The sequence below is a fragment of the Bolinopsis microptera genome, chromosome 7 (assembly GCF_026151205.1).
Source record: "Bolinopsis microptera isolate Bmic1 chromosome 7, MBARI_Bmic_1.0, whole genome shotgun sequence".
Lineage (NCBI taxonomy): Eukaryota > Metazoa > Ctenophora > Tentaculata > Lobata > Bolinopsidae > Bolinopsis > Bolinopsis microptera.
Window position 1 is genome coordinate 1,053,050 of NC_087078.1, and position 27,522 is coordinate 1,080,571.

At 37.1% G+C, this 27,522-nt stretch overlaps 3 protein-coding genes across 4 annotated transcripts in view; all 3 read right to left on the reverse strand.

Moving 5' to 3' along the window:
* Nucleotides 1-5,866: 5,866 nt before the first annotated feature.
* On the reverse strand, nt 5,867-7,421 carry LOC134818919 (transmembrane protein 184C-like). The gene is made up of 4 exons (XM_063828635.1): nt 7,207-7,421; nt 6,831-6,958; nt 6,606-6,691; nt 5,867-6,034 (listed from the first exon to the last, which is right to left on the reverse strand). The coding sequence occupies exons 1-4, from the start codon at nt 7,404-7,406 to the stop codon at nt 5,900-5,902; spliced, it is 549 nt and encodes a 182-aa protein (XP_063684705.1). The 5' UTR covers nt 7,407-7,421; the 3' UTR covers nt 5,867-5,899.
* A 527-nt stretch (nt 7,422-7,948) lies between these two features.
* LOC134818088 (transmembrane protein 184C-like) lies at nt 7,949-9,245 on the reverse strand. Its single transcript, XM_063827504.1, has 5 exons — nt 9,231-9,245; nt 8,930-8,996; nt 8,616-8,755; nt 8,273-8,425; nt 7,949-8,080 (listed from the first exon to the last, which is right to left on the reverse strand). Exons 1-5 carry the CDS (start codon nt 9,243-9,245, stop codon nt 7,949-7,951), a joined length of 507 nt encoding a protein of 168 aa, XP_063683574.1.
* Nucleotides 9,246-11,710: 2,465 nt separating this feature from the next.
* The window catches only part of LOC134818918 (uncharacterized), a 67,528-nt gene continuing 51,716 nt past the window's right edge, over nt 11,711-27,522 (reverse strand). The window contains exons 11-16 of one of the 2 annotated variants that reach the window (XM_063828632.1): nt 19,229-19,397; nt 18,749-18,797; nt 18,292-18,441; nt 16,289-16,479; nt 13,034-13,089; nt 11,711-12,606 (exon numbers count right to left, since the gene is read on the reverse strand). In XM_063828632.1, coding sequence (XP_063684702.1) covers nt 12,525-12,606; nt 13,034-13,089; nt 16,289-16,479; nt 18,292-18,441; nt 18,749-18,797; nt 19,229-19,397 — 697 coding nt within the window. In that variant the 3' untranslated portion in view covers nt 11,711-12,524. The remainder of the gene's footprint in view (nt 12,607-13,033; nt 13,090-16,288; nt 16,480-18,291; nt 18,442-18,748; nt 18,798-19,228; nt 19,398-27,522) is intronic. The other variant, XM_063828634.1, reaches the window with a different exon arrangement.

The window sequence follows — 27,522 nt, forward strand, 5'->3', positions numbered from 1 at the left end:
TGTCTGTGTTACACTGGTTACTTTGGTTACACTGGTTACACTGGTTACACTGGTTACACTGTGTAGTTTACACTGTTGTAGTTTAGCTGCTGAAACTCACTACGCCCTGTTATCACGTCTTGTAGGAACGTATAAACTATAGATCAGAGCATGCAGTGTACTGTGTGTCTTATCTCTTGTATCTGCCTCTTATCAGTACATAGAGCTGTAACAATATGTTAGTTAATGTAACACCCTGATATGAGTAACACTGTTTTTATTGTCGTGTTACTTAAAAGTAGCATTTCTTAAAATAATTTGATCAAGGAGTTGACTGAACGTTTAAATTATGTGCACAAATATAAGCGTACTTTTATCTCAACTTAGCCGCGTAAAAGGATTTTTAAGAAGGCTTGAGTGTAGGTGTCCAGCCTTGGAGACAATTATCATAACACATAATCTGAGTAAAACAAGTTTAACGTTTCAATTCAAAAAGCATATTTGATATTTATAACAAAACAAACTTAAACTGTTTTACTGTATGTGGCTTGATTACAAATTTAAGAAATAAATCAAAGAAAAAATGAAATTCGACCAATGATTGATACTTATTTATCATATTAAATATATGGAAAAACAAACTTTATTCGGCAAGTTTCCATAAACGATATTTTATGATCGGCGCCGATAATCGCTTATTGAGCGCTTTCTCGGCGTTTTTTTTAAAAAAAACCGTTTATAATCGATTTTTTTACGATTATAAACGGTTCAAAAAAAATCGCTTATAATCGACTATAATTGATGTCATAATTCAAAAAAGCGCTTTTTTGAATTTAAAAGCGCTTATAAGCGCTTTTAAGCGCTTACTAGCGTCGCTGAGCGATTTGAAAGCGGTTTTCCAGTAGGATTGGCGCCAAAAACGGGTGGATAAGCGGTTGGCCGGATAAGCGATTCGTAGCCGCTTTTTTGAACCATTTATAAGCGATTATAAGCGCTTATAAGTGGGGTGCAATTTAGCTGTTTGTAAAGCGCAAATAAAGCGCTTATAAGCGCTTTTAAAATTGAGTCAGGAAAACGCTATATTACATCTTATAACCGCTTATAATCGATTATAATCGCTTTTTTAGAAATCGCTTATAACGGCTAATTCATCGCTATTTTACCGCTTTTACCACTTTTCCTATCATCCATGGCCAGGTGAGCAGGAATTAAAAAGCGCTTATAAGCGCTTTTTCGATGCTGCACCTAACCTGGTCGGAACGGGGTAGTGCCCGGAATTTAAAAGCGCTTATAATCGCTTTTTCAATGCTGCCCCTTACCTGGTCGGAACGGGAGAGTGCCCGGAATTAAAAAGCGCTTATAAGCGATTTCTCAATTCCCCTTTACCTGGTCGGAACTGGAAATCAGAGTGCCCGCTTATAAGTGCTTTTCTGTGCAACCTGGGCCTGGGGTGCACCGGCAGAGTCAGGATTTAAAAGCGCTTATAGGCACTTATGATCGCTTTTCTACCGCTTTTCCTATCACCCATGGCCTGGTTGGCAGGAATTAGAAAGCGCTTATAAGCACTTTTTCAATGCTGCACCTAACCCAGTCGGAACAGGGGGAGTGCCCGGAATTAAAAAGCGCTTATAAGCGATTTCTCAATTACCCTTAACCTGGTCGGAACTGGAAATCAGAGTGCCCGCTTATAAGTGCTTTTCTGTGCAACCTGGGGTGCACCGGCAGCGTCAGGATTTAAAAGCGCTTATGATCGCTTTTCTACCGCTTTTCCTATCACCCATGGCCTGGTTGGCAGGAATTAGAAAGCGCTTATAAGCATTTTTTCAATACTGCACCTAACCCAGTCGGAACGGGGGAGTGCCCGGAATTAAAAAGCGCTTATAAGCGATTTCTCAATTACCCTTAACCTGGTCGGAACTGGAAATCAGAGTGCCCGCTTATAAGTGCTTTTCTGTGCAATCTGGGGTGCACCGGCAGAGTCAGGATTTAAAAGCGCTTATAGGCGCTTATGATCTCTTTCCTACCGCTTTTCCTATCGCCCATGGCCTGGTTGGCAGGAATTAGAAAGCGCTTATAAGCACTTTTTCAATTCTGCCCCTAGGCCCTAGCCTGGTCGGAACGGGGGAGTGCCCGGAATTAAAGAGCGCTTATAAGCGCTTTCTCAATGCCCCTTAACCTGGTTAAAGTCGCGTAATTTGACCAAATTCGTTGATTTTTGTCGTATTATTTCGGACACTTTCCTTGTAAGTCTATGAGTAAGCTCACCAATTTTTGTTGCAATCGGAGGTCGGGAAGGATACTCAATATCTATTTGTTTGAAGAAAATTGTGCTGGCCGAAATTAGCGCTAAAAAACCATACTACTATACAGTCGGCACGCGCGGCTCACTGTCGATGGCGCACTACATATCTGGATAAAGCAACGGCAGCACGAAGGCACATGGTTAGGTGCAAAATAATCGAACATGCAGAAACTCTTAGGTTTATTGCATTGTATATCATGTGTACGCTTATTTTTATATAAAAACCGGCTCTTGCTAATTCGCTCGCCCAAAAATTTCACGTGACCTTGGTTTTTATGGTTTTGCAGCCGTACAAAACAGTTTTACATAAACCCTACTCCCAACCCTAACCCTAACCATAACCATAACCCCGAAGCTATCCATAACCCGCGTACCACAACCCTAACCCTAACATGAGCCCTAAACAATCGAAATCATGTTTTACTAGCCTGTCACGTGACTAAAACGGTTTTTGCCCATGTAACTCTCCAGGGAAGTATTTTTACCCTACTTCATGGCGGGTGATTCGGGATCAGCGTCCAAAAAATACACCGATTCAGATCAATATCATACCCAAAGGCCTTTTCACAAGAATTTTCTTAAAATTTGGGCGAGCGATTTCGTAGGAGCGACTCAAACGCGCAAGCTGGCGCGGTTTATTTGTTGCAGTTTTACTATCTAATAACCAAATTTTACAAGCTATCTCAGCACGCGCGCGGCTTTTCTAGCGTATACATTACTTTTTTTCCTATAGGTACTCAGCGTGCTTGACGGATGTTACTCGTCTAAATTTCTTCGAAGTAGCGCGCGCCGCTTTCTTCTCGAAATATCACCTGCCCGCAATGCCCGATGGCAAGTGCTACGAAGTAGCGCGCGCCGGGCCAGACCATTAACAATGGTCAATCAGCATGCACGTGTTTTTATGTCCACGATTTGCGATTGATTATGAACAAGTACGCAAATGCTGGTCACACACACACTAACTTTCAATGAGCACCGCACTTTTTCAGACGTTGTGATTTGCTCAGCCCGACTAGAGATTTTTTGGAATAACATGAACAGGCCTGTCATACTCGTTGAGCGCAATAATTTAATTTCATATACTATACTTTTCTTTTGCAAGTTCTGGATGTGAAGTGTGTATGACTGATGACGCAGCGGGCATCGACCGCCACCAGAACAACCGTCACCATTAACAACATATAAATAAACGCTTGCAAGCGCTTTACAATTTCTGACAATTATTGTCGGAGAACTTTGCCGCGCCGTGCACTTAGCCTTCTTGCTTGGCTTCTAGATCGCCAGTCAAACAACTATGTTTAAATCCATGTTGATAAATGATAGATAAAGCGGTAAAAACCAGTAATAAAAAGTGATTGTAATCGCTTAACCGCTTTTCAAATCCTGAAGCTCCCGCCTGTGCATGACAGGTTTAGGGGCATCGAGAAAAGCGCTTATAAGCGCATTTAAATTTCGTGCACTCCAGGTGAACGGATGTTCAGATTTGTGCTTATAATTGTAAGTTTATAACTTACCAGGACGCACGCCGAGTTGGACTCAACGTAATATTTGAAACAAATATTTTACGAGTATCGCCCGTTAAGCTTATAAGCGCTTTCTAATTCCTGGCACTCTCCCTTATAAGCGCTTTCTAATTTCGGGTACTCCCCCGTTCCGACCAGGTTAGGGGCAGCATTGAATAAGCGCTTATAAGCGCTTTCTAATTCCTGCCAATCAGCCCATGGGTGATGGGAAAAGCGGTAGATAAGCGATCATAAGCGCCTATAAGCGCTTTTAAATCCTGACTCTGCCGGTGCACCCCAGGTTGCTCAGAAAAGCACATACGAATGGGCACTCTCCAGTTCCGACCAGGTTGAGGGGAATTGAGAAATCGCTTATAAGCGCTTTTTAATTCCGGGCACTCCCCCGTTCCGACCAGGTTAGGGGCAGCATTGAAAAAGTGCTTATAAGCGCTTTTTAATTCCGGGCACTACCCCGTTCCGACCAGGTTAGTGGCAGCATTGAAAAAGCGCTTATAAGCGCTTTCTAATTCCTGCCAACCAGGCCATGGGCGATAGGAAAGCGGTAGAAAAGCAATCATAAGCGCCTATAAGCGCTTTTAAATCCTGACTCTGCCGGTGCACCCCAGGTTGCACAGAAAAGCACTTATAAGCGGGCACCCTGATTTCCAGTTCCGACCAGGTTAAGGGGAATTGAGAAATTGCTTATAAGCGCTTTTTAATTCCGGGCACTCCCCCGTTCTGACCAGGTTAAGGGGAATTGAGAAATCGCTTATAAGCGCTTTTTAATTCCGGGCACTCCCCCGTTCCGACCAGGTTAGGGGCAGCATTGAAAAAGCGCTTATAAGGGTTTTTAAATTCCGGGCCCTCCCCCGTTCCGACCAGGTTAGGGGCAGCATTGAAAAAGCGATTATAAGCGCTTTTAAATTCCGGGCACTACCCCGTTCCGACCAGGTTAGGGGCAGCATCGAAAAAGCGCTTATAAGCGCTTTTTAATTCCTGCTCACCTGGCCATGGATGATAGGAAAAGTGGTAAAAGCGGTAAAATACCGATGAATTAGCCGTTATAAGCGATTTCTAAAAAAGCGATTATAATCGATTATAAGCGGTTATAAGATGTAATATAGCGTTTTCCTGACTCAATTTTAAAAGCGCTTATAAGCGCTTTATTTGCGCTTTACAAACAGCTAAATTGCACCCCACTTATAAGCGCTTATAATCGCTTATAAATGGTTCAAAAAAGCGGCTACGAATCGCTTATCCGGCCAACCGCTTATCCACCCGTTTTTGGCGCCAATCCTACTGGAAAACCGCTTTCAAATCGCTCAGCGACGCTAGTAAGCGCTTAAAAGCGCTTATAAGCGCTTTTAAATTCAAAAAAGCGCTTTTTTGAATTATGACATCAATTATAGTCGATTATAAGCGATTTTTTTTGAACCGTTTATAATCGTAAAAAAATCGATTATAAACGGTTTAAAAAAAAAAAAGCGCCGAGAAAGCGCTCAATAAGCGATTATCGGCGCCGATCATAAAATATCGTTTATGGAAACTTGCCCTTTATTCTCTCATTCTATTTACAGCAATGATTGTGAACAAAACAAAATAAAAGTCCCAATTACAAGTACAGTTGGGATACAGAAACTAACCAATCAGAACAAAGTATTCACACCACGTGACACAAACTAACCAATCAGAACACAGTATTCACACCACGTGCATACAGATTAATGAATCATAAACACACTACAAAATAATATAAACTACACGTACAAAATAATCCACTATATTACACTGGTACACCGTACACTGTGGTACAGTGTTAAAATTGCTCAACATTTTCAGAACAATAATATTGATATTTAAAAATCTTTAAAGATTATTCAACCCTTTAGAAAAGTAAAGAAGAGTTTATTGTATAGTATTACAGAGATAACAACATTATTCTTGATTTTACGTAATAAAAGCAGAGGTATGCATTGTATGAAGATTATGAATAAAAGTAGCTATGTATGTTATATGTACCAACAAAATAAATTTTAAACTAGTTAGTCAATTATTATTTTGGGTATTTGGAAATTGTAGATCGACTCTGGCTAGTTCTCACTTCTCAGCTTAGTTATCAAATATTCTCGTTATTATCCTGGTTATAGTTTTTAAAAGTGTTCAACTCAACATGTTCTGAAGAAAGTAGAGGTGATCTCTCTGTATGACGAGATCTGTAGTTGTTACGTATTGTTTGTGCACTCACTCCCAACTGATAGGGGGTATAGGTTATTAGTGGGGTAATTAAATAGTTATAGTGGTTCAAGTGATGTACATTAGGTATTGGAATATTTTAACAACCTCAAAACTGAACAAAGTCACAAGTTTGTTTGACAAGCAAAATCGTTCGGTATATGAACGATCAGTTTCCCCTTTCGGGATCGACTTGATTAAATTCAAAAATCGCAGACCGCAGTCGAAAATATTTTACGCACACAAACTTACCTAGCAATTAAATGGTATTTGACGACGTTAAGGATTATTACAAGTTTAGAAATTACTAAGAATCAAAATAATGGTTTTAACAATCATTTCAATAGTTTCGCCATTTTAAACGCAGATTTTATCAAAACAATAAAAACAATCAGCGAAACTTTTAATTTCCACAGTTTTACCGAATTTCTTGACTTTTTACCGCCACCGTAGGCCATTTCACCCAACTAAAATCATAAAATGATAGGAATAAAATGATAATAACTAAAAAATGATATGTACAATTATTGATAAAAGAACATTTAAGATTTCATATTTATAAAATAATAAGATAAAAACGTTTCAATTACCTGTGTTCTGATATCAGTTCTGACGTCTCTGAAGTCAAACAAGTGAGATAGACTAGTTAGAAACTGAGGGGGTGGTATTTCTATCTCTGAGAGGAGATAAAGTGTTAAAATTCATACAGTTAATATCTGGTTACTAGGTTACTATCTGGTTACTAAGTTACTACCTGGTTACTAAGTTACTATCTGGTTACTAGGTTACTATCTGGTTACTAAATCAACGCTTACCTGAGACGTAATGTTTATAAGAGAAGACAATATGATGGGCTATTGAGAATCCGAACATTTCCATACAGATCAGTAAGTTCTGCACTGTCTCCGCTGTTTCTTCTGCTGTGTAGCCGCCTTCATTTTTACTGTAATAAAGTAAATTAAAAATAAATTAAAATAAAAGTAATTAACAGGAATTTATAAACAATCAGTTTGTTTTTTAATTTCTACAGAAATCGTAAGAAAGAAGACATTAAATTATCGATTTTTCAATCCTTTTTTCATGTAATATGGAATGGTGCTTACAATTTAGTAGTGATAACAAGGTATTATAGGTTTAAAATAACATTGTAACAATAAGCTTATTAAAACCTGAGATTATGTTCTAACTCACCTATCTTTAATAATACTGAGGAAGACAAGACAATCCAAAAATAGTCCCTGCCAGAAAGAGAAGAAAACCACTGCCTTAACACAGAGGAATTTAGGAAGAGGTTCAATTCCAGCTAACTCGTGTTTAAGTGCTTGGTAGAAGATAACAAGACAGTACAGGGCCCACATTTGGGCTATGTTATCTATTATTAATGTCCACATCCATATACTACCTGCAAAAAATAATAAATAAAATAGGTTTTTAGTAATTTAGAAATTTAGAATTCGTTTCAAAAATCTATCATTCAATAAACATATATCGAGTAACTGTAGCTCTCTATACTGGGCCTCTTCTTTTCTGCCAAAATTCTATTCAATTTGCTCGTGTTGTGCAAGAAATATGATTTATCTTAGATAATATTGTATTTTGTAGTGATTTGATTAAATACTGAGCAGTGTTCTATCACAATACAACACGTTCATATTAAGTCCCTAATGATTAATGAGTAATGACGTACGTATATATATGAGATGCTTGACAGGTTATTTGAGAAGCTATATTACGGGTTATTTCTAGAAGCTATATTACCGTATATGTACTGGGGAGATGGGATTTTGTGAACCTCTCTATACCGGGATTTTTATATACCATGCACTGTTCCCCCGAGAGGTCGGGTATTATATACAGGTTCTCACTAATAATTACGATAAAAATGAAAGCAGGAACTATAATACTGAAAGCTAATTAACTAAATAGCTAATTACTAACCTATACTGAATTCATTCTTTCCAGAGTGGCCGGCCAGTTCAGCTATCAACATAATAATAGTAGTGATCGGTTTGGAGACAACGTAGACAAACACTCCTCTTTTTGACCATATCACAAACGATTTGCCCTGAAACACAATGATTTTTATAACGTTGCTTGATAAATAGTTGAAAATAAAACACGAACAAATATATTATAACGATCTCAACTTCTTATTGTATATAATGAAAAGGTTGCTTACTGTTGCTAAGAGGCAAAGGTAGTCAATTGACCCTTATATTTACACAGACAATACAAGATAAATAACAACAAGACTAACCTTAGGCCATGGAGGTAGCCTCTGGAAAGGGAACAGCTGTGGTTGTGCAGCCTTGTAATTTAGCAACTGTTCTACATTATAGTGTTCATACATGTACGTTACTAGGAACATCATGAAGTTGTAAATCACATACGACTCATAACACTCTCGCATCTGAAGGAATGTTGTTAGGGTAACAGGGGTGTTAAGACGATTTGTCAATATCTCTGATCTGACCTAACAACATGTAATCATTGTTCATGTCTTTGACTAGACAGTTCTTTAAATATTAATGGAAATAAAATTTCAAACGTCATAAAATAAACCCAAATATGGTTCGAAACGTTTTGGCGTATATACTCACAGCATCTAAATAGATGGTCTGTTTATGTAGTATCATGCCCAGGTAACTAAAGAAACTGTAAACAGGGACCATCATGAGTATCCTGATTAACCGCAGTTGTTGGGGAGGTTGGGAGAAGTTCTTCAGGTGCTGCACAACTCCTGGTAAATTGCCATGGTAACAGCAATGATGTTATGGTAAAAATATCAATGTTGTTCACTGACTTTCAATCGGCTGGCAGCATTATACTTTTAACAACTGAATACTCTTGACTAAACCTCGAATAAAATTGAGGATAAAAACAGAGTAATATCTGCTAGTGCTGTCATGGTTACCTGCAGTAGTGATAGGTATCGTCATGTAAACAAACACCCCAGCCACAAACCAGACAACCACATGTTTCTGAAGATAGAAAATTATTAGAACTTATTGAATAGGAAATACCAATATATCAAGTGTAGAGCGTAAAATCTAGAAATTTCAATGCATATTGAATATTACTCATATTAGATTGTTCTGAAACACAATGTTTTTTGTAATTTCACCTCAGCATGCCTCTTCACGAGCTCGTTAACACTTAGCGGGATAGCAAAACATAATCCCAACATGTAAATGATGAGTAGAATGTAGCCCAACCTGGCCCTCAGCCATCTTGCTGCATACTCATCCCATCTTACAGTTGCCTGGTCACTATCTTCCATTCTATAAAATATTGCACATTAAGAAGCACATAATTATCATAATTAAGAAGCACCTAATTACTTTTGAAGTTGTTACCAAAACGTGATGAGTCTGGTTAGGAACTTATTATAAATAATCAATAACTATAAGTCTCTATTTAAGCTCTTAAAATACTAGTGAATTCTACATTAGGTTTCTTCAATCGAGAGCTTAACTCCTAGTAGATTGCTTGCTCTAAAGACTTTCACTCAGGTAGTGGCTAGTGCAAAATATGTATTGTTAATATTTCATGAAACTCTATTTAACAAAAAAGGGGTTTCATAAAAATTCAATAAATCTTTCAGTACACTCCAATGTAGTCTCATAATTTATCATCAAGATTAACACTTTTGTTTATTTAACACAATCTATTTCTGCTACGATTCCCAGAAGATAGATAGTTTGATTTGACTGAAGTCTTGGCTAAGACAATACATTTAGATTCAATGTAACAAGACGTGACAGTGTAAACCAGTGACACTACATTGTAGTGACTACAATCCTCTTGTAAAGTAACGCTCGATTTTCGAAAACAGAAACGTTTTAGAGTTGCCATGCGCGGCGCACCAAAACTTTTATGCAAATATTTTTGTTTTTTGTGATTTAAAATGTAAAAAAGTTAGTATTCGTCCTAAATTGAACACTTTGTGTTTTAGTTTTAAAAGAACCAAATTTATTCAAACTACAGTCATAATTTGGAAGTCAATCTACGAATACGATTTTGTTGAATATTTATTGTTTATAATGTATAAATAAGCGACACCATTGATTGACGATGTCAATCCGTCGAGATCGTTGCTCTGCGAAGCAAGAATGCTAGTTTGCGCGGCGCGTCGAAGCGGCGAAGTCCTCCAAGTTGCTCTAACCATAGCCCTCTCGCTTGCAGTAGCGCGCGACCGCCGAAGGCGGCAAAGACTTGTGAAACAAGCCCGTCACGCAGTACGCGTAGACACATGGCTATGTGAATCCTCCAAGCGACACCACCAAATTAAACTTTGCTACAAACATTAAAATTCATTACATGTCATTTGGAAATATATTATGTTATTCCTTTGACTTTTACCGGTTACCCAGTATTATAATGCCCTCAGGGACGTTATATGTGATAATGTGTCATGAGGGTGAAAAGTGATAACGCTAAATTTTTCTCAGGGAGCATTATCAAAACAGGTATAGGAACAGCGAGAGACCACTTTCATTTCTCGTAATACATTTCCGGCTCCACAGTTAATTAGTTTCAAAACAAATAACACTGGCGTTCTATATATTAGACACTATATTGTATCATGCGCACGTATCACATTACACCCCTTCCAATCGGACAGTCGGGCATTATAACTGATAATACTCTCTCACTCTATCAGGCCGCGCAAACCCCCTCACTACGTTCGGGTGTTATCATGCGCGGCCCTCAGAGTGAGAGAGCATTATTGCGTTATATTAAGTATTTTACTGTCATAAATTAAATACAACTTGCCGATTATATATATATATTATTTTTTCAGAAATAAATAAAATACATAATATTACTGAGCGGCGCTTAGCTTGTCATTCCGCCGAATCTTTATTGTTTATTTGGCGGAATTATTCTATCTATTTATGTTCGTTTATTGTTTATGAACATAATAGCCTGAGGTCCCCAGGCCAGGTAATTTTGTACTGGGCCGCACATCGATTGTACATTTACAACCTACCTTACTGGGCCGCGCTCAGCCTGTCATTCCGCCAAATCTTTATGAACATAATAGCATGGGGTCCCCAGGTAAATCATCTACCTGACTGATGACACCAGCAACCAGTCGTTCGCGTTTTAAATTTACTAATACCATGCCAACACTTGATAGAGTTTGTAAGAAGTTGTTGAATTAATTTAGTGGGTTTAGCATTAAAATCGAATGCATGATGCAAAGCTAGGATATATAGCGCGCGTCCGCGCGGATCAGATTACAGTGAAGTTAAGGTTGTCGATAGAAAACTTTATTCGTTAGTTTGCTATTCGCGCGCTACTGAGTTGGTTTTGTTCACGCAGTATGGCCTCTTCAAGTCGAGTGATGACCATTTACAATAAATTTACAGCTCTCTGTTCAGGCGACTACTTGAAGTGGAACCGGATAACACGATGCCAGATGACGTCATGAACACCGTGACCACCTGCCAACTCAGGCCGTCAATTCAACCCAGCCCTCATCCCAGAAATGACATAAACCTGTCGAACCACCAAATAATACTACTTGGCAGACCACTTTATGACAGATCACTCAATCACAATATTAGATTCTACTTTTAATACCACACAGCTATAATCTCGTAGCATCTTGTAATACTTGTAATACTTGAGCGTATGACAAATTCAGTTGATAAGTTTGACGTCTCATTTACTAATAGAAACGATGTTTTATTGGAAATAAAAACGTTGAATAATCACAAATATTCGGATTTTGGTTCATATAATAATTTATATGGGGCAGACGCTCGAAAAAACAGGTTTAGCTGACAACGAAGCATTCAGCTGACATTGTTAAAACATTGAGTACAAAAACCCACGCAAAAGCACCATAAAACTAAACCTCAGTTTTAGTGAATTAAGATTTCGGTTTGATGATATTTCGCAGATACCATTCCTTTCAAAGATAAAATGTTTTCCTTCCTAATATAAACTTGCTGTATGAATCATAAATTGTCATAAGGTTTCGGTTCACATCCCAATTATGTAGTCGCTATCAAAAATAATCAACCAAATAATTTAATAAATAGAGCATCGAATTTAATAATATCACACATCAAGATTGGTTCCTTTTCACAAATAATATGTACGAACATTTATACATAAAAAACAAGAAACAAAACGTATAAAACGGCCCATAAATACCATGTCCAATTGGTAGCGCAATCTGGCTAGTTTCAAAATAAATTAATTCCCTACATCAAGTTATTATTAATTTAATTAATTAAAACTACACCGGATTATGCAAACATCGAAGGCAGCAACAGAACGAATTTTAGCTAAGCTTTTACTCAAGGAAGTATCCTTCAAAGTTTAAAATGTACATATTTCACCTAGGGTTCCGGATGATTCAATTAATTAACAAATAAACAATTAATTAACTAATCAATTAACTGATTAATTAATTGAACAATCAGATCATCAATTAACTAATAGATCAGCTGATTAACTAGGTCCAAGACTCTCGATCATGTGGACCCATTCCTTCATATCTTCTCTGAGTTAGCTTGTAAGTAATGTTCTCTGTTATCGTCAGTAGTGATAACGATCACGTGCTTCCCATACGACCTGGTTATTTGATTAATTAGTTAAATATTTATTTAATCAATTAATTGATTAAAAATATGATTACCAGTTTGATTAATCTTAAAAAGGTGTAAATGCTATAAATTCCTTTCTGTGCAGGAATCACGATTCAATAGCCTCCATAAAACATAATATGTTGCACTGATAACAGATAATTCATTCGTGAGAAGCATATATAATACTCGGACAACCTAAATTACTTTTAGTCAAAGAGATCTTTTATCGGATACTAAGTACTCTTCTCGTGGGAGCCAACAATTTGTAAGCTTTTACTCTTTAATGGCTTCAGTAGAGGAAAAGTAATTGTTTAGAGCCGTGTCACGTGACAAGGTGCCGTTACTAAGTAACCGAGCAGGTCACGTGTGAATTACTTGATGTCACGTGACAGAAAGTGGTGGGAAAAACTTACTTTTTGCTGTCCATCTGAATATCAATAATAGAGTTTATCGGGATCAATGATTCAACCTGAGAGGTATTCGTAATTAATATTAAGTATTACATACTTGTCAATACTTAGTGACTAGTGACTAGTGAGGTATATGCTTTGTATGCTATCTAGTTATTTACGTTACGCACAATGCTTGTCCACACTTTGTGTGAAGATACCATGAAACTTCACAATATTCCCCCACCCCTCCCCTATTTGTCAACTTGAGCACTTCACTATGTAAAATTTAAAACTTTCCTCAAAACAAGTGCCTTTATGTAGTTTTAACAGTTCTATACTATACATTTATCACATGCCTTCTCATGCGATATCAAAACTTTCGCCCACGAGGCTTGCCGAGTTAGCGAAAGTTTCGATATTTCCCGAGGCTTGCCGAGGGTTATATCGACATTTTCAATCACGAGGCTTGCCGAGTTTTGAAAATGTTGATATCGCATGAGAAGGCATGTGATTAATGTTTTATCACACTTTCTTTGGAGTCAAATTTGGCCGGGAAAGCAGAATTTGATCAAACGTTAGTTATAAATCTCACCAAAGCAAACTAGACATGTCGAACTTATTTATGTTTATAATGTCCAAGCTATATATAGCTCTCGATGAGTTAGTATTTCAGATATCGAAGATACAATACGTACAATTAAGATCTCACGTGCTCATCACATTTATGACACAGTGAATGCTGTATGCCGCGCCCAATTTGCTTTATACAGATAAGTGATACGTAGTGCATTGAATATTAATATATTTATCGAGCATGGGACTTGTACTTATTGGCGTCTAAAATATTCCGCCACGAGCGCGTTTGATACGTAATTATTATATCCTGCAAATCAATCGATGTTTGGTGATTCTAATACTTTATTTCTATTAGATATTTTTGGAGTCATTAAAACTGTATATGTATGATGTATAGAACATCCGTTTAAGCGTTGATTATACATCACAGTCCTTATCGTATAATCTGTATCTGCGATAAGGTGAAAGAATTTCCTAGTTCTTGTATTTGAATAGAGCTGTGGGCTATTTATCAGTCCACATTATACACTACACACCCTAATTTACATGTACAATATCATCGTCCGTATTGATTCTTGATTGTCTGTTATTTCAGAATGATTTAATCAATGCAACTTGTAATCGTTGACTTAGAATTTTATCGAGTATAGTAGCTACTTAGTTCTTAGTCAGTATTCATCTTTACTTGCCATTATTTGCCATTATCTGCTTCGCTAGAAATCATCTGAACTGGAAATTATCAGAACAGTTGCAATAATTAAATGTATCTCTTCAACATTTTAGAACGCAGTACTCCACCAGCCTATAACCACCCTGGTCATGGCCAGGTAGTTCACCCGTACTGTTACCAATATTGAATTGGTCTAAAGAATGGCAGCACATTAATCATCGGACCTGTTTGCCCTAGTGCCCAGACTGATTTATAACCAGATTAGCTGATTAAGTTACGTCATTCGTCCCTTGATATATTTAGATAGATAATATATTTTATAGGATGTTTTTATTGCACTTATTTGCACTAACTAAAATTTAAACTGGTCCTGGGATAGAATTTTCGCTCTTTACTGTACAGAATCTATAAATCTCTTTATCAGTCTGTTTATAGATCAGCCACGAATTTCGCAAGCTAATCTAGGCGAAACCGGTTTGGAAAAGCCAAGTATAATTTCTGCACAATTTCTATATGGAATATGGCTCAAAGAAGGGATCAGAGGGGGTTAAAATTGAGGTCTGAAATGGCTGAAATCTGGCTTTGTTTTGTGTGTTTTCTTCGTTCGAATTAATCAAACATCGTTTAATGTTTACTGTTTTTTGTAAGGGTGACTGTACTCTGTAGTTTGTTCTGACACTTCCTTTTTAATTTCAAGTAAGCGATTAAGGAAATTAATTATCCTGATTGATTGTATCGCTGACAAGTACCAAAACTTTGTGCAACTTTCAAGTCTGCTTGTAAACTTTGATCTCGTTTTCAGTAACCTTAAGTCATTTAAAGCTCGTACAAGCCAGGGAGTTTTTACTTAGTTTCATCATCCGAAGCCTAATTAGACTTTGAACTATGAAGTGCAGTAAAAAAGGAACAGCTTGAAAAAGTTTTACAACAAAAAATTTTATTTCGCTTGACACATCTCAAACGCAAGGAAATATTTTTAAAACTAATTATAAATACAAATTTTTCCTAATGGTGGAAAGTTTATCTGATCATTGCATTTACGGTCATAGACTACTTCAGGTTGTTGATTTAAATCTTTATTTAAATCAGTACCTCACAGTAGTATAACAGTTGTTGAGAGTGGGCTCCTTGTTCCTATGGGAATATCGGGCTCTCTCAGAGCAACTGATTGATATTTCATGCCCCCGGGTGAGAGCCAGTGCTCCCCATCGGGGCATGTAATATCAATTCTGCTTTCCTGCCAAATTTGGCTCGAAAGTGTGATAATATATTATATAGCACGAGGTTGCAGTGTATCCTGTAAACAAACATAAATATTAGTGGAGATCAACACTCTCTCTCTCTCTCCCACAACTCTCTCAATAGTAATATTGTTAATAAAACCACTGACATGGTGTGTGTCCGACATGGTGTGTGTCCGACATGGTGTGTGTCCGACATGGTATGTGTCCGACATGGTATGTGTCCGACATGGTATGTGTCCGACATGGTATGTGTCCGACATGGAGTGTGTCCAACATGGTATGTGTCCGACATGGTATGTGTCCGACATGGTATGTGTCCGACATGGTATGTGTCCGACATGGAGTGTGTCCGACATGGTATGTATCCGATATGGCATGTGTCCGACATGGAGTGTGTCCGACATGGTGTATGCCCGCCGCCTGACAGGGTGTGCGTCTTTTTACCTGCCCTTGTAGGTACCCCCCTTGACAGGTTTCTTCTTTACAAAGGTACCGACTTATGTAAGGTAACTTTACAAATGTGGCTTCAGAAATGTGGCTTCTTTCAGCTGGACTACTACTTTACTTTCTGCTTCAGTGCTCAATAGTTTAACACCCAAACCCAGTCTCAGCTACTTTATTAAATCTCCTAACAACTTATCTAACAACGGGTTGGTGATTGTTACCTTCAAATCTTATGAAAAGAAAACTACTCGTTTGAAAATGGGCAGTGCATTGAAAGCCACAGAAAGGTTACCAAAACGTTTAAAAACCAAACACGATGTGTAGTAAGTAATTAGTACTTACAGTCTCGACTTTGTAGATAGACAGGTTATTGTTGTCCAGGACTGCCAGCCGACGTTTCCAGGGTCGGATACTCTTTCTTCTGGAGATGCTCTGAGAACTCCGGTTTAGGAAGCCGTACTTGTGAGCCGCATTTCCGGAGGCTTCTGAAATGCTGGCAAGCGGGGAGGCGGATTGGCAACGGGAGGGAGGACCTGGGTGGGAAAGAGGGGTTATCACACTTCAAACAGGAAACGCTTACTAACAATGCCAATAATTATCAGATAACTGTTAAAATAATTAGATAACTGTTAAAATGGACTTTACAAATTTTAAGCTCTGTTGTTGTTGTTTGTAGTCATGTTGTCTTTTTAAATAATATTGACATTTTACTAATCAGCTGGTCCGGGGGGGGGGGGGGCCAATGGCATAAAATGGCATAAAATGGCATAAAATGGAGACTTTTTCTATGGAGAAAATGGAAAAACCCATGAGTAATTCTCCATTTTCTCCATTTTATGCCATGAATTTTTTCTTCGAAATTTCATCTTTAACACCATTTAACACCTAAATTGGACATCCTAACATGTTTATTTACGCTTACTAGGGGCGTAACAAGCTTATGAAAGCTCCTAGTAGGGTACTAGATGCTTATACTAGGTTAGTAGAGGCACACTTCAAGCAAACTCATAATTACTCAAGCCTAGTGTAAAGTCATTTCTACAGGCTACAGCAGGAGTGAGTAATAGGGGAGAGTAATAGGCACTGAGAAGTGAGACCTACATCCTCGAAAGTCGAAACAAGCTCGCACTGCAAAGGGGAGGCCTGCCTTCCGAGATCGCATTACCAGGGGGAAGCCTCGAGTCCAAATTTGTGTATCGAGGGGTAGGTGCAGACTTAAACCGAAAAACCAAAAAAATATTTTCGGCTAATAATGAAGAAGGTAGCATGAAACGTGGAGAAAAGTGGTTTTTAGAAAAACTTTGAAAAATTTTGACTTAGAAAATTTTCGGCCCGAGTCATTCTCGATACGTACCTCTCGTATCGAGAGCTCCCGATTCCGAGCTCGTGTTGCAAAGGGGAGGCCTGCCTTCCGAGATCGCATTACCAGGGGGAAGCCTCGAGTCCAAAATTGTGTACCGAGGGGTAATTTTCTAAGTCAAAATTTTTCAAAGTTTTTCTGAAAATACTTTTCTCCACGTTTCATGCTACCCTGTTCATTATTTGTCGAAAATATTTTTTCGGTTTTTCGAAGTCCACACCTTCCCCTCGATACACAATTTTGGACTCGAGGTAATGCGATCTCGGAAGGCAGGCCTCCCCTTTGCAACACGAGCTCGGAATCCGGAGCTCTCGATACGGGAGGTACGTATCGAAAATGACTCGGACCGAAAATTTTCTAAGTCAACATTTTTCAAAGTTTTTCTGAAAACCACTTTTCTCCATGTTTCATGATACTCTGTTCATTATTGGCCGAAAATATCTTTTTTTTTTTTTTAAATTTTTCTCGAAATTCTAAATTTTTCAGGTTTTCAATGGCATAAAATGGCATAAAATGGCATAAAATGGAGACTTTTTCTATGGAGAAAATGGAAAAACCCATGAGTAATTCTCCATTTTCTCCATTTATGCCATTGGCCCCCCCCCCCCCCGCTGGTCCAACCAATTTTACGGCTACAATCCTCTAGGGTGAGACATGAGGTTGTTGTTATCAATATTGTACTGAACACTGGACTGAATGAAACATAGAACATACAGTGAACATGTTAATCTAAACATTGTACATCAACAAGCTGTACAAACATGTTCTAAACTAATACACTGCGTCTTACTCGAGAATCCTTGAGTAACCATTGAATCAAATAAAGCAGTGTTATAAATGTGTAAAAACCAGTGCCTTTCAACTTTTCAACATACTCTTAACAAACTACACTTCATACATTCGGACAATCATCCGTTAGCAATGTAATCAATACATCAGAGCTATCCGCTACCATGGTAACCAATAACTGTGAGATTCAACCGACCTTTGTGGAGGTATTTCTTTAGTTTATCAAAAGTAACATCCTTGTGGGAGAGGGAGGTACTGAGGTTGAAGTTCTGAGCTTGGAGGGACCTGTTTAGAGATTGTAGTCTGGATAGTTGTTCTGAGAGGTCGTCTATCTTGGAATCTAAACCTGGACAATAAACACGTTAAACATTTTAAATGCTTGTTATTTCAAATTTGATCTAATCATTGGATGATATCCAGATTTCAACACAGTGTTGCTGTGACTGGTTTACAATTACGACTTGTCTCAAATTAGGATAATGGATAATCTAGATTTCAAATAGGCAGGCTGGAAGAAAACAGTCTAGCCTAATTTAATTGCCATTCCAAATATCACATAATATCAGTCTGTGTGTCACACAGCGTTATAATATGTAGACTTTATTATTAGAAACCACTGTATTAGTAACTACTGTTATATCAGGGGGGCTAACCTGAAATGGAGGAGACGAGATCGTCGTTCTCACTCTGCAACTGCTCAATCTGAGGGAGATAATACGTCAGTTCTCAGACTTTCACAGACTCTCACAGACTCTCACAGACTCTCACAGTTTTCAGAATCTCACAGACTCTTACAGTTCGCAAGTTTGCAAACTCTCACAGACTGGAGAATTACCAACCAAACCACAGATCATATACACACACTAAGATTACTGGTTTCAAGTAACGGAGAGTAATCAAATCTAGCAGACAGACGACCAGGAATGTGGTTGGTTGGGGGGGGTGGAGAGAGAGAGAGAGAGAGAAAGAGAGAGAGATGGTTTAGAGAACGGTGTAATCACACACTGCTCGGAAAACATTATCGTCTTGAAGTTGAGCTTAGAGAACAGCCTTTAAATTACACTATGCAGTAGGATTGCTAAGTAATAGCTCTAGAATGAAACACAAAATAAAAGAGAAAGTGAAAGTGAAACCTCCTCGTTCTTGTCCAGCATCTGAGTCCTGAGAACAGCCAGATCACTAACAGCCTCTTCCGCACAAACATCCCTCACTATCTGCCTCAATGTTACACTCTCTGTCTTTACTGGTATCTTTTGTGAACGTTTAGCAAACAGTCTCGCGCTACTCTTTGTTTTCTTTAGTCTGGAGAAGAAAACAGTTTGATTATTATTATTAATGTAATAATAATAGAAGTATGGTTACATTACCATAGCAGATATTATTATTTAAAACAATCTACGCATTCCTGTTCAGACAATTTATAGACCTAATCAAAGAAAGTGAAAGTGAAAGTAAAAGTGAAAGTGAAAGTGAAAGTGAAAGTGAAAGTGAAAGTGAAGCAAGTATTGTTCAGTCTGAACAGGAGAATTGTAATGACATGTATAACAGTGAGAATACTGCGGTATATTGTTATCATGTCCTATAATTAACCTCTTATTATTACTAGGCTGCACATTCATTAGATCAACATAAACTTTCTATTAAATTAAATTTGGATTTGTCTTATAATGTTTTTATACTTAAGAATTCGAGCCCTTTTGAAAGCAGATGAGAATTTATTGAATCCGAAATCGAGAACTTTAAAGCGTTATTGTTATATTAATTCATTTAATTCTTTTGAATTTGATCTTGGTCCTTGAGCTTCTCCAACTAGTTGTGATCTTTCAAAACCCCACACGCGAGTGCTTAGCAACACGCATAGCAACACGCTTAGCAACACGCTTAGCAACACGCTTAGCAACACGCTTAGCAACACGCTTAGCAACACTCCACACGTCCTCTCGTGAGAACGATGTTAATTTTGAGCAGTGTTTATTGTGCCCTTTCTTCCACATATTTCCTTTAATTGTATAACCCTATTGTAGTTGATTTAATCTGATCTTTGCAAGAGCATTCATTGTCTGGTTGTGGGAACTACCAATAAGTGTGGTGAATATTGCCATTATAGTGATGGTTAGATTACAATACTATGATGATAGTACCTTATTTAGCTACTATAATATTATATCAACATGTTTTAGATGTTGATGTAAATAGATTAAGTGAAATAATTCCACCCTTTTCTGGCTTGTTTACTCTTATTAAGGCAGATATTTGATGAACAGTGTATTTAGATGGATGCGCAGTGTAAAAACCAGATATTGACCAGAGCTGCTGACAGACAATAGAGTTAGACAACCTGACTGAAATAATCTTACGGAAAACATTTAATGCTTGCAGTTTATGGTTGATAAATTAAGGTTATTAATTTCCAGATGATATTTATTTAGAGTCACACCGGTAAACGAGTTAATAACGGTAAATGTAAAGTGTTAACAGTAAATCAGCGAAAACTAATCTAAACATTGTTATCTTATCAACATTACACCGTTATGTGTGTGAAGATAAAGTGATGTATACTTATAGTGATTAGTGGTTGGTATTACAGTGATAAGACTAGACTTCCTAGAGTTATATTTTAATACATGATACGAGCCAGATAGTCCACCAAGTCCACCAAGTCCATTGACCGTCTCCAATATAAAGACTGTATTTTCATTATATAATAACCGCGCTGTCTTTATTGACTATGTACAAGAGCTACAACTAAAAAACACGTACTGAGAATTTATTGCCACAAAAAGAAGAAGAATGTAGACTGGAAAGTAGACTGGAATGTGGTCTGGAATGTGGTCTGAAGGGGAAGCCAAGTAAGAAAATAGAGGATCAAGCTAGAGATTAGAAGAGACATATTACCGACAATATCTGTTCACAAGCTCTCACATAGGAGCTCTATAACAGGAGCTCTATTAGACATTTAGACCGTGGATACAAGTGTCGACAAGGAATCTCTGAAAGATAACGACTCAAAGTACTTAAAGGGGAAGTTGGTAAATGCTATGCCCTGTTGACGTATCGGCTCCATTACGGAGCTCACTGATTGGCTCTTTAGTCTTTACTTGCCGCCAAAACAAAAACCAGCTTTCTCACTGTTTCTAAAAGTTTCTACGGAATATTTGGGCTTTACAGCGTACTGAAAGCAAGTAAAAAAGCGCCTGAATTTACAATGAATTAAAGTCTATAAAATAGTAGTAATAGACCTGCTCAACTTATGATAGTGTGATAATTAAACTATATTAAACAATATTAAACAATATTCAGCATACTTAAAGTTATATTCAAAGTAATAAGTAGGCAAACTTAGTATACACCCTAACTTAGAACTATTTATAAAAGCAAAATTATATAACAAGACACTTAGCTGTAGGCTGGTGATATCTTGTTATGTACAACTTCTAATAAAGTGATAATTTATTGTGCAGATGTCGTGACTCTTTGTAGTGCATCGATACTTGCTTTCTTGGAATACTAGTTTCCCAGCTCATTATTTCATATTTGTTTTACATTTTTGTCAACTTTTTATGTAGTATCTATTCGAATCTATTCGAATTCGATTAATTTAAACACTTCTTTTATTCGCCACGGTCATTTGCAGATGTTTTGTTGATATTTTGTTGATGATGTTTTATAGTGATGATGTCCTGTATTATAGTAATATATACTGTATTATAGTGGGGATGTCCTGTATTATAGTAATATATACGACTTAAAGAAAAACGATCTGTTCTATTTTACGTATTACTTTTTAGTATAAATTTGGTTTCCACAAGATTCTGTGACCAGAAATAAACGAGGAAAACTCCTCTTTCCGGAATAATATTACTCGCGCTGTCTTTAAGTACATTTAAACTACATACATTGATGGTCGATGTAGGTGATCACTGACGAGTGATTGCTAGGGGGTCTTGGCACATTAAACCGGTACAGGTATTAAACCCCCGAAACCGGTGTGCCAAGTCATCTGCTGATGATGTTCACATAACATTATTTCCTCTCTCCTTTATTCCTTCCGTCTTTTCTTAAACTTACAGTTCAGTTACTTTATTTCACCAGGTCTACCTAAGGATCAATTATTCTTTGGTGGGGTTTCACTTCTGGTATTGGCTTCATTCCCGTTCCTTTTCCTTATTCTTTATACTTATTTTTTATATAGTTTAATGAGATTGATTAACCTGAAGGCGTTGTTTAAAACATATTATATAATATATTGATTAAGTTTTTTTTAAATAAATAAGTTATTGAGGTTCTTATTAACAATACCCATGGACAATTTAAAATCTTAAATTTAGTTTTCTCATAACATTTAAACATAATGAAAGATACAAACTATCAAAGTGACAGAAGTAAGATGACACGCTGCTGTGATATTATGTTAATATAGAATTGTAAGATAACTCTAATCTCTAGGGATTAGACCAGTTACAGAGATCCCCATTATTAATATCATTGTTTATATCATTGTTGTATCTTTCATTCAAATTTCTGATTGTTTCTGAATAAACTCAGTGAAGACAGATTCTAATGGAAATAAATAGCTGAATAACGTATCGACATTTCTACGTCATACTCATATTCTGAAATAGTGTTAATTCAATTATAACGATCAAGATTCACAGTAAAAATTATTTTACAGTGGATAAATATTTTACAGTTATATATTTTGTTTGAAATAAATTTCGTCGTAAAATTTTTACAGTGAATCTTGATCGTTATAATTGAATCTGTCTTCACTGAGTCTATTCAGAAACAATCAGAAATTTGAATGAAAGAAACAACAAATGTGTTTATGAGACTCAATAACACTACACGAATCCACCAGAATATCATTGTTGTTACATTATTGTTGTTACATTATTGTTATTTTGTTGCAAATGAGGGTGTCACGCAGTTACACCTTCAATAAGGACACGTGAAACTTACTGATGGTGTCCTTACGCCGTAAAGCTAAACAGAAACATTTTATAGTCCAGTACTTTTACCCGCTAATATTCCTGCAAAATATACATGCTACATAATATGTACAGTTTATCTAAAGTAACTAATACAAATATACAAATATACAAATATACATACTACACAATATGTACAGTTTATCTAAAGTAACTAATACTACATAGTACAATGTACTGATATCCACTACTGTACCGGTAGTGTACACTTGTTTAGTGTTTACTTGTTAAATGTTAAACAGTGCACACACCACGACCCTGCTTCATTGTAACTACTGTTTCAGTAGTAGTGTAATAGTGTGCTAGTGCAGTAGTGTGCTAGTGTAGTATGTACTACTAATAGTGTAACTTAACTAGCACGTGTAGTAACTAGTGTAGTAACTAGTGTAGTAACTAGTGTAGTAACTAGTGTAGTAACTAGTGTAGTAACTAGTGTAGTAACTAGTGTAGTAACTAGCACGTGTTGTAACTAGTGTAGTAACTAGTGTAGTAACTAGTGTAGTAACTAGTGTAGTAACTAGTGTAGTAACTAGTGTAGTAACTAGTGTAGTAACTAGTGTAGTAACTAGTGTAGTAACTAGTGTAGTAACTAGTGTAGTAACTAGTGTAGTAACTAGTGTAGTAACTAGTGTAGTAACTAGTGTAGTAACTAGTGTAGTAACTAGTGTAGTAACTAGTGTAGTAACTAGTGTAGTAACTAGTGTAGTAACTAGTGTAGTAACTAGTGTAGTAACTAGCACGTGTTGTAACTAGTGTAGTAACTAGTGTAGTAACTAGTGTTGTAACTAGTGTAGTAACTAGTGTAGTAACTAGTGTAGTAACTAGTGTAGTAACTAGTGTAGTAACTAGTGTAGTAACTAGTGTAGTAACTAGTGTAGTAACTAGCACGTGGTGTAACTAGTGTAGTAACTAGCACGTGTTGTAATTACACAGCAACTTTGCTAACTACCAGCTAACAAGCTCCAACGAGAGTTAAACTTTACCAGTAACTACACTTTACTTTATATTATATATTATACATTTAGTAACGGTTTTAAACACAACAGTAATAAGCTTTGTATGTGACTGACAGTGTACCTGACTCTAACACCTGATAAACACGTGCAGTATTACTGTACCACGTGCAGTATTACTGTACCACGTGCAGTATCACTGTACCACGTGCAGTATTACTGTACCACGTGCAGTATTACTGTACCACGTGCAATATTACTGTACCACGTGCAGTATTACTGTACCACGTGCGTCGTGCAGTATTACTGTACCACGTGCAGTATTAGTGTACCACGTGCAGTATTACTGTACCACGTGCAGTATTACGGTACCACGTGCAGTATTACTGTACCACGTGCAGTATTACTGTACCACGTGCAGTATTACTGTACCACGTGCAGTATTACTGTACCACGTGCAGTATTACTGTACCACGTGCAGTATTAGTGTACCACGTGCGTCGTGCAGTATTAGTGTACCACGTGCAGTATTAGTGTACCACGTGCAGTATTAGTGTACCACGTGCAGTATTACTGTACCACGTGCAGTATTACTGTACCACGTGCAGTATTACTGTACCACGTGCAGTATTACTGTACCACGTGCAGTATTACTGTACCACGTGCAGTATTACTGTACCACGTGCGTCGTGCAGTATTACTGTACCACGTGCGTCGTGCAGTATTGCTGTACCACGTGCAGTATTAGTGTAGCATGACAACTAACAATAATAGAGAACAATAATTAATTGCCAGGACAGAACTTCAGGTATTATAGAGTGTCAAGTTAAGATCATATTAATTGTAATATTTGCACAGGCCACAGTTTAACACAGTATTTAAAAAGAACAGGTGGCAAGCACTTGAAAAACCTAGCTCTTTCTAGCTTCTTTTTGTTAGACATTAAAATATCACGTTCATAAACAGACGTTTTTAAGATTTATCACAGCATGAATTTGGCTATTAATAAATGAAGCATGAGATTTTAGGCAGCGTATTTGATTGAACAAGCTCTAATCACACTGATCACACTAATCACACTGACCTACGACAAACCATGCTCACAGTCACACTGCTTGATCTAGAGCTGCCTCCTCATGTTCCCTCAAATAACTAGATATTATGACTTTATGATAACCAGCTTATTAAATGTGATTTAAGAAAGGTAGCTGCCAAGACGCTAACTATTTCACTAATTATTGAGATATTAATTATTAATATGTTAATTATGCGCATAGTATGTGCATAGTATGTGCATGTAAGCAAGTCACGAATCTAACAAGCACTGTGGTCCGGTTTCTTGTAGCTGATCTAGCTGCCACAGACTCTACATTATTACTCAAATAACTCATCATACTACTACTACTTAATATGATAAGGTTATAACAAATAATAATAATAATATGATAATTAATAAATATTAAAAACAATAATAATTAATAAATATTATGGTATGAGATCTGATCACCTACAACTTAACTTCTCAAAGATTTGTAATAATAGGAACTTGTGGGTTGATTGGTTCTCATTCGGGATTTTCATTTAGAATTAGAAAAAGTCGTTATATTATTGCGGAGCCAGGGTGGGAACTGTCTGCATCTGGCTACAACACTTCCATTACATAATATTAATGATACTCAAATTAGTTGTTATACAGTAGTGTTGAAAGTATAAATAGTGTTGAAAGTATTATATTAATAATATTCTTTGATTAATTTTAATTTATTTGTTTTTTTAAGTTTTTGTACTAGGGTTAATTTTAAATATAATTGTGCTTATGCTTGACTCACTCTGCATTAACAGGCTTAACCGAATATTATTAACCTTTTTACATGCAGTTAAATAATTCGAATAATGGAGTTTAAATAACCAAATAGTTTACTCTAGCAGCGGGGTGTAGAGTAGTAGTACAGTAGTACAGTAGTACAGCGTAATTAGCAACTCTAACAGTTAGTCTGATCCAAATACTCAAATAGTTCTATACTGTATTGAGAACGCCGTATCAAGGAATCAGTAAATGTAGAGGATTCTCAGTGTTGATTTGCAGGTAAATGTAGAAGATTCTCAGTGTTGATTTGCAGGTAAATGTAGAAGATTCTCAGTGTTGATTTGCAGGTAAATGTAGAAGATTCTCAGTGTTGATTCGTGGAGCTATGGTTAAACTATGTCAAATCTTATTGCACGGGTTTACATACACCTTTAACACGGAGTGCGATGTACAACGTCCTAACTCGAACAATTATTTATTTTTGAAGCCCTCACTTACTTTAACAAAACCAGCCTCAACTGAAATCCTTCTTGAAAGATAAAATACAATTATCCCTTCTTTTTTTCGTGTTTTCAAGAACCCACTTTACCACACTGCTCCACACAGCACCATAAATTAGCTTACACAGTCGTTATCTCCCTGCTATCTCAAACCTCCGTCAGTTTTACAGTAAATCTCAGATAAAGATGACCCTTGATGGACCAGCTTGATAGCTCCTATTTGTACTACCATATATGGTATAATTACTCCCCCTTGTGTTTTGATTAGTGCTTAAGACGGACGTAACACGCGCGTCAGCTTACGTAGTCCAGGTGCGAGGTTGGGGTGCGGGGTTGGGGTGCGGGGTTGGGGTGCGCCTCACAAGATACTGACTAATAGCTAATAAGGAAATTAGAATCTAGAAATTAAAACATGATAGAATAATATCGGGTTTTATTTGTAAATTATTGTGTGAAGATATCTTATAAGCTCCATGGAGAAACTGTATCGTATAGTTGTAAAGATATAGTAAATATACAGTGTATGGGCTAGTGGGTCTGCTATAAAACCAGGGGTCAGCATTTTTAACAGAAGTAAAAACATTCCAAATATTTGGTTTGCACACGGAAAAAGGTAATCCAATTAGGCAATTAGTCTGGTGGTGTTACCCAGTCAAGGTGCTGTGAAGTATGAAGTATCTACTAGATTTCTAACCAGCCAATGAGAGGGAAGTATTTGAGCTGGGAACCAATAAGATTGCTTTATTTAGTCACGTGATAAGAGTGTCTGGAGAAAGTAATATGGTAATGAAATTGTATCGTCTGGCGACACATCAAACACTACTCTTTACACTTATTGGGAAATGTGGGACAAAGTGGAGCTGGTTTATAACTTGCTGATAACAATTTCAGAGCCTATTAAAGACCGGTTAATGGCTATTTAATAGCCGATTAATGGCCGCGGTGGTTAATGACCGTCTTATTAAAGGATATTGTTGTTGTACTCAGATACTGAAGCAAATATGGCCCTATTAAATCACCCTGTATATGGAATCATTACAACACAGAAAAGATGCTCATGTCCGACGACTCATGGGAATTTCAAATTTGAAGGCTTATCTTGTCCTAAAAATCCTTAAATAGTCACAAAACTTTACTGCTTCGTCTCGTATTTGGTAACCATGGTTACAGTGTGTAACT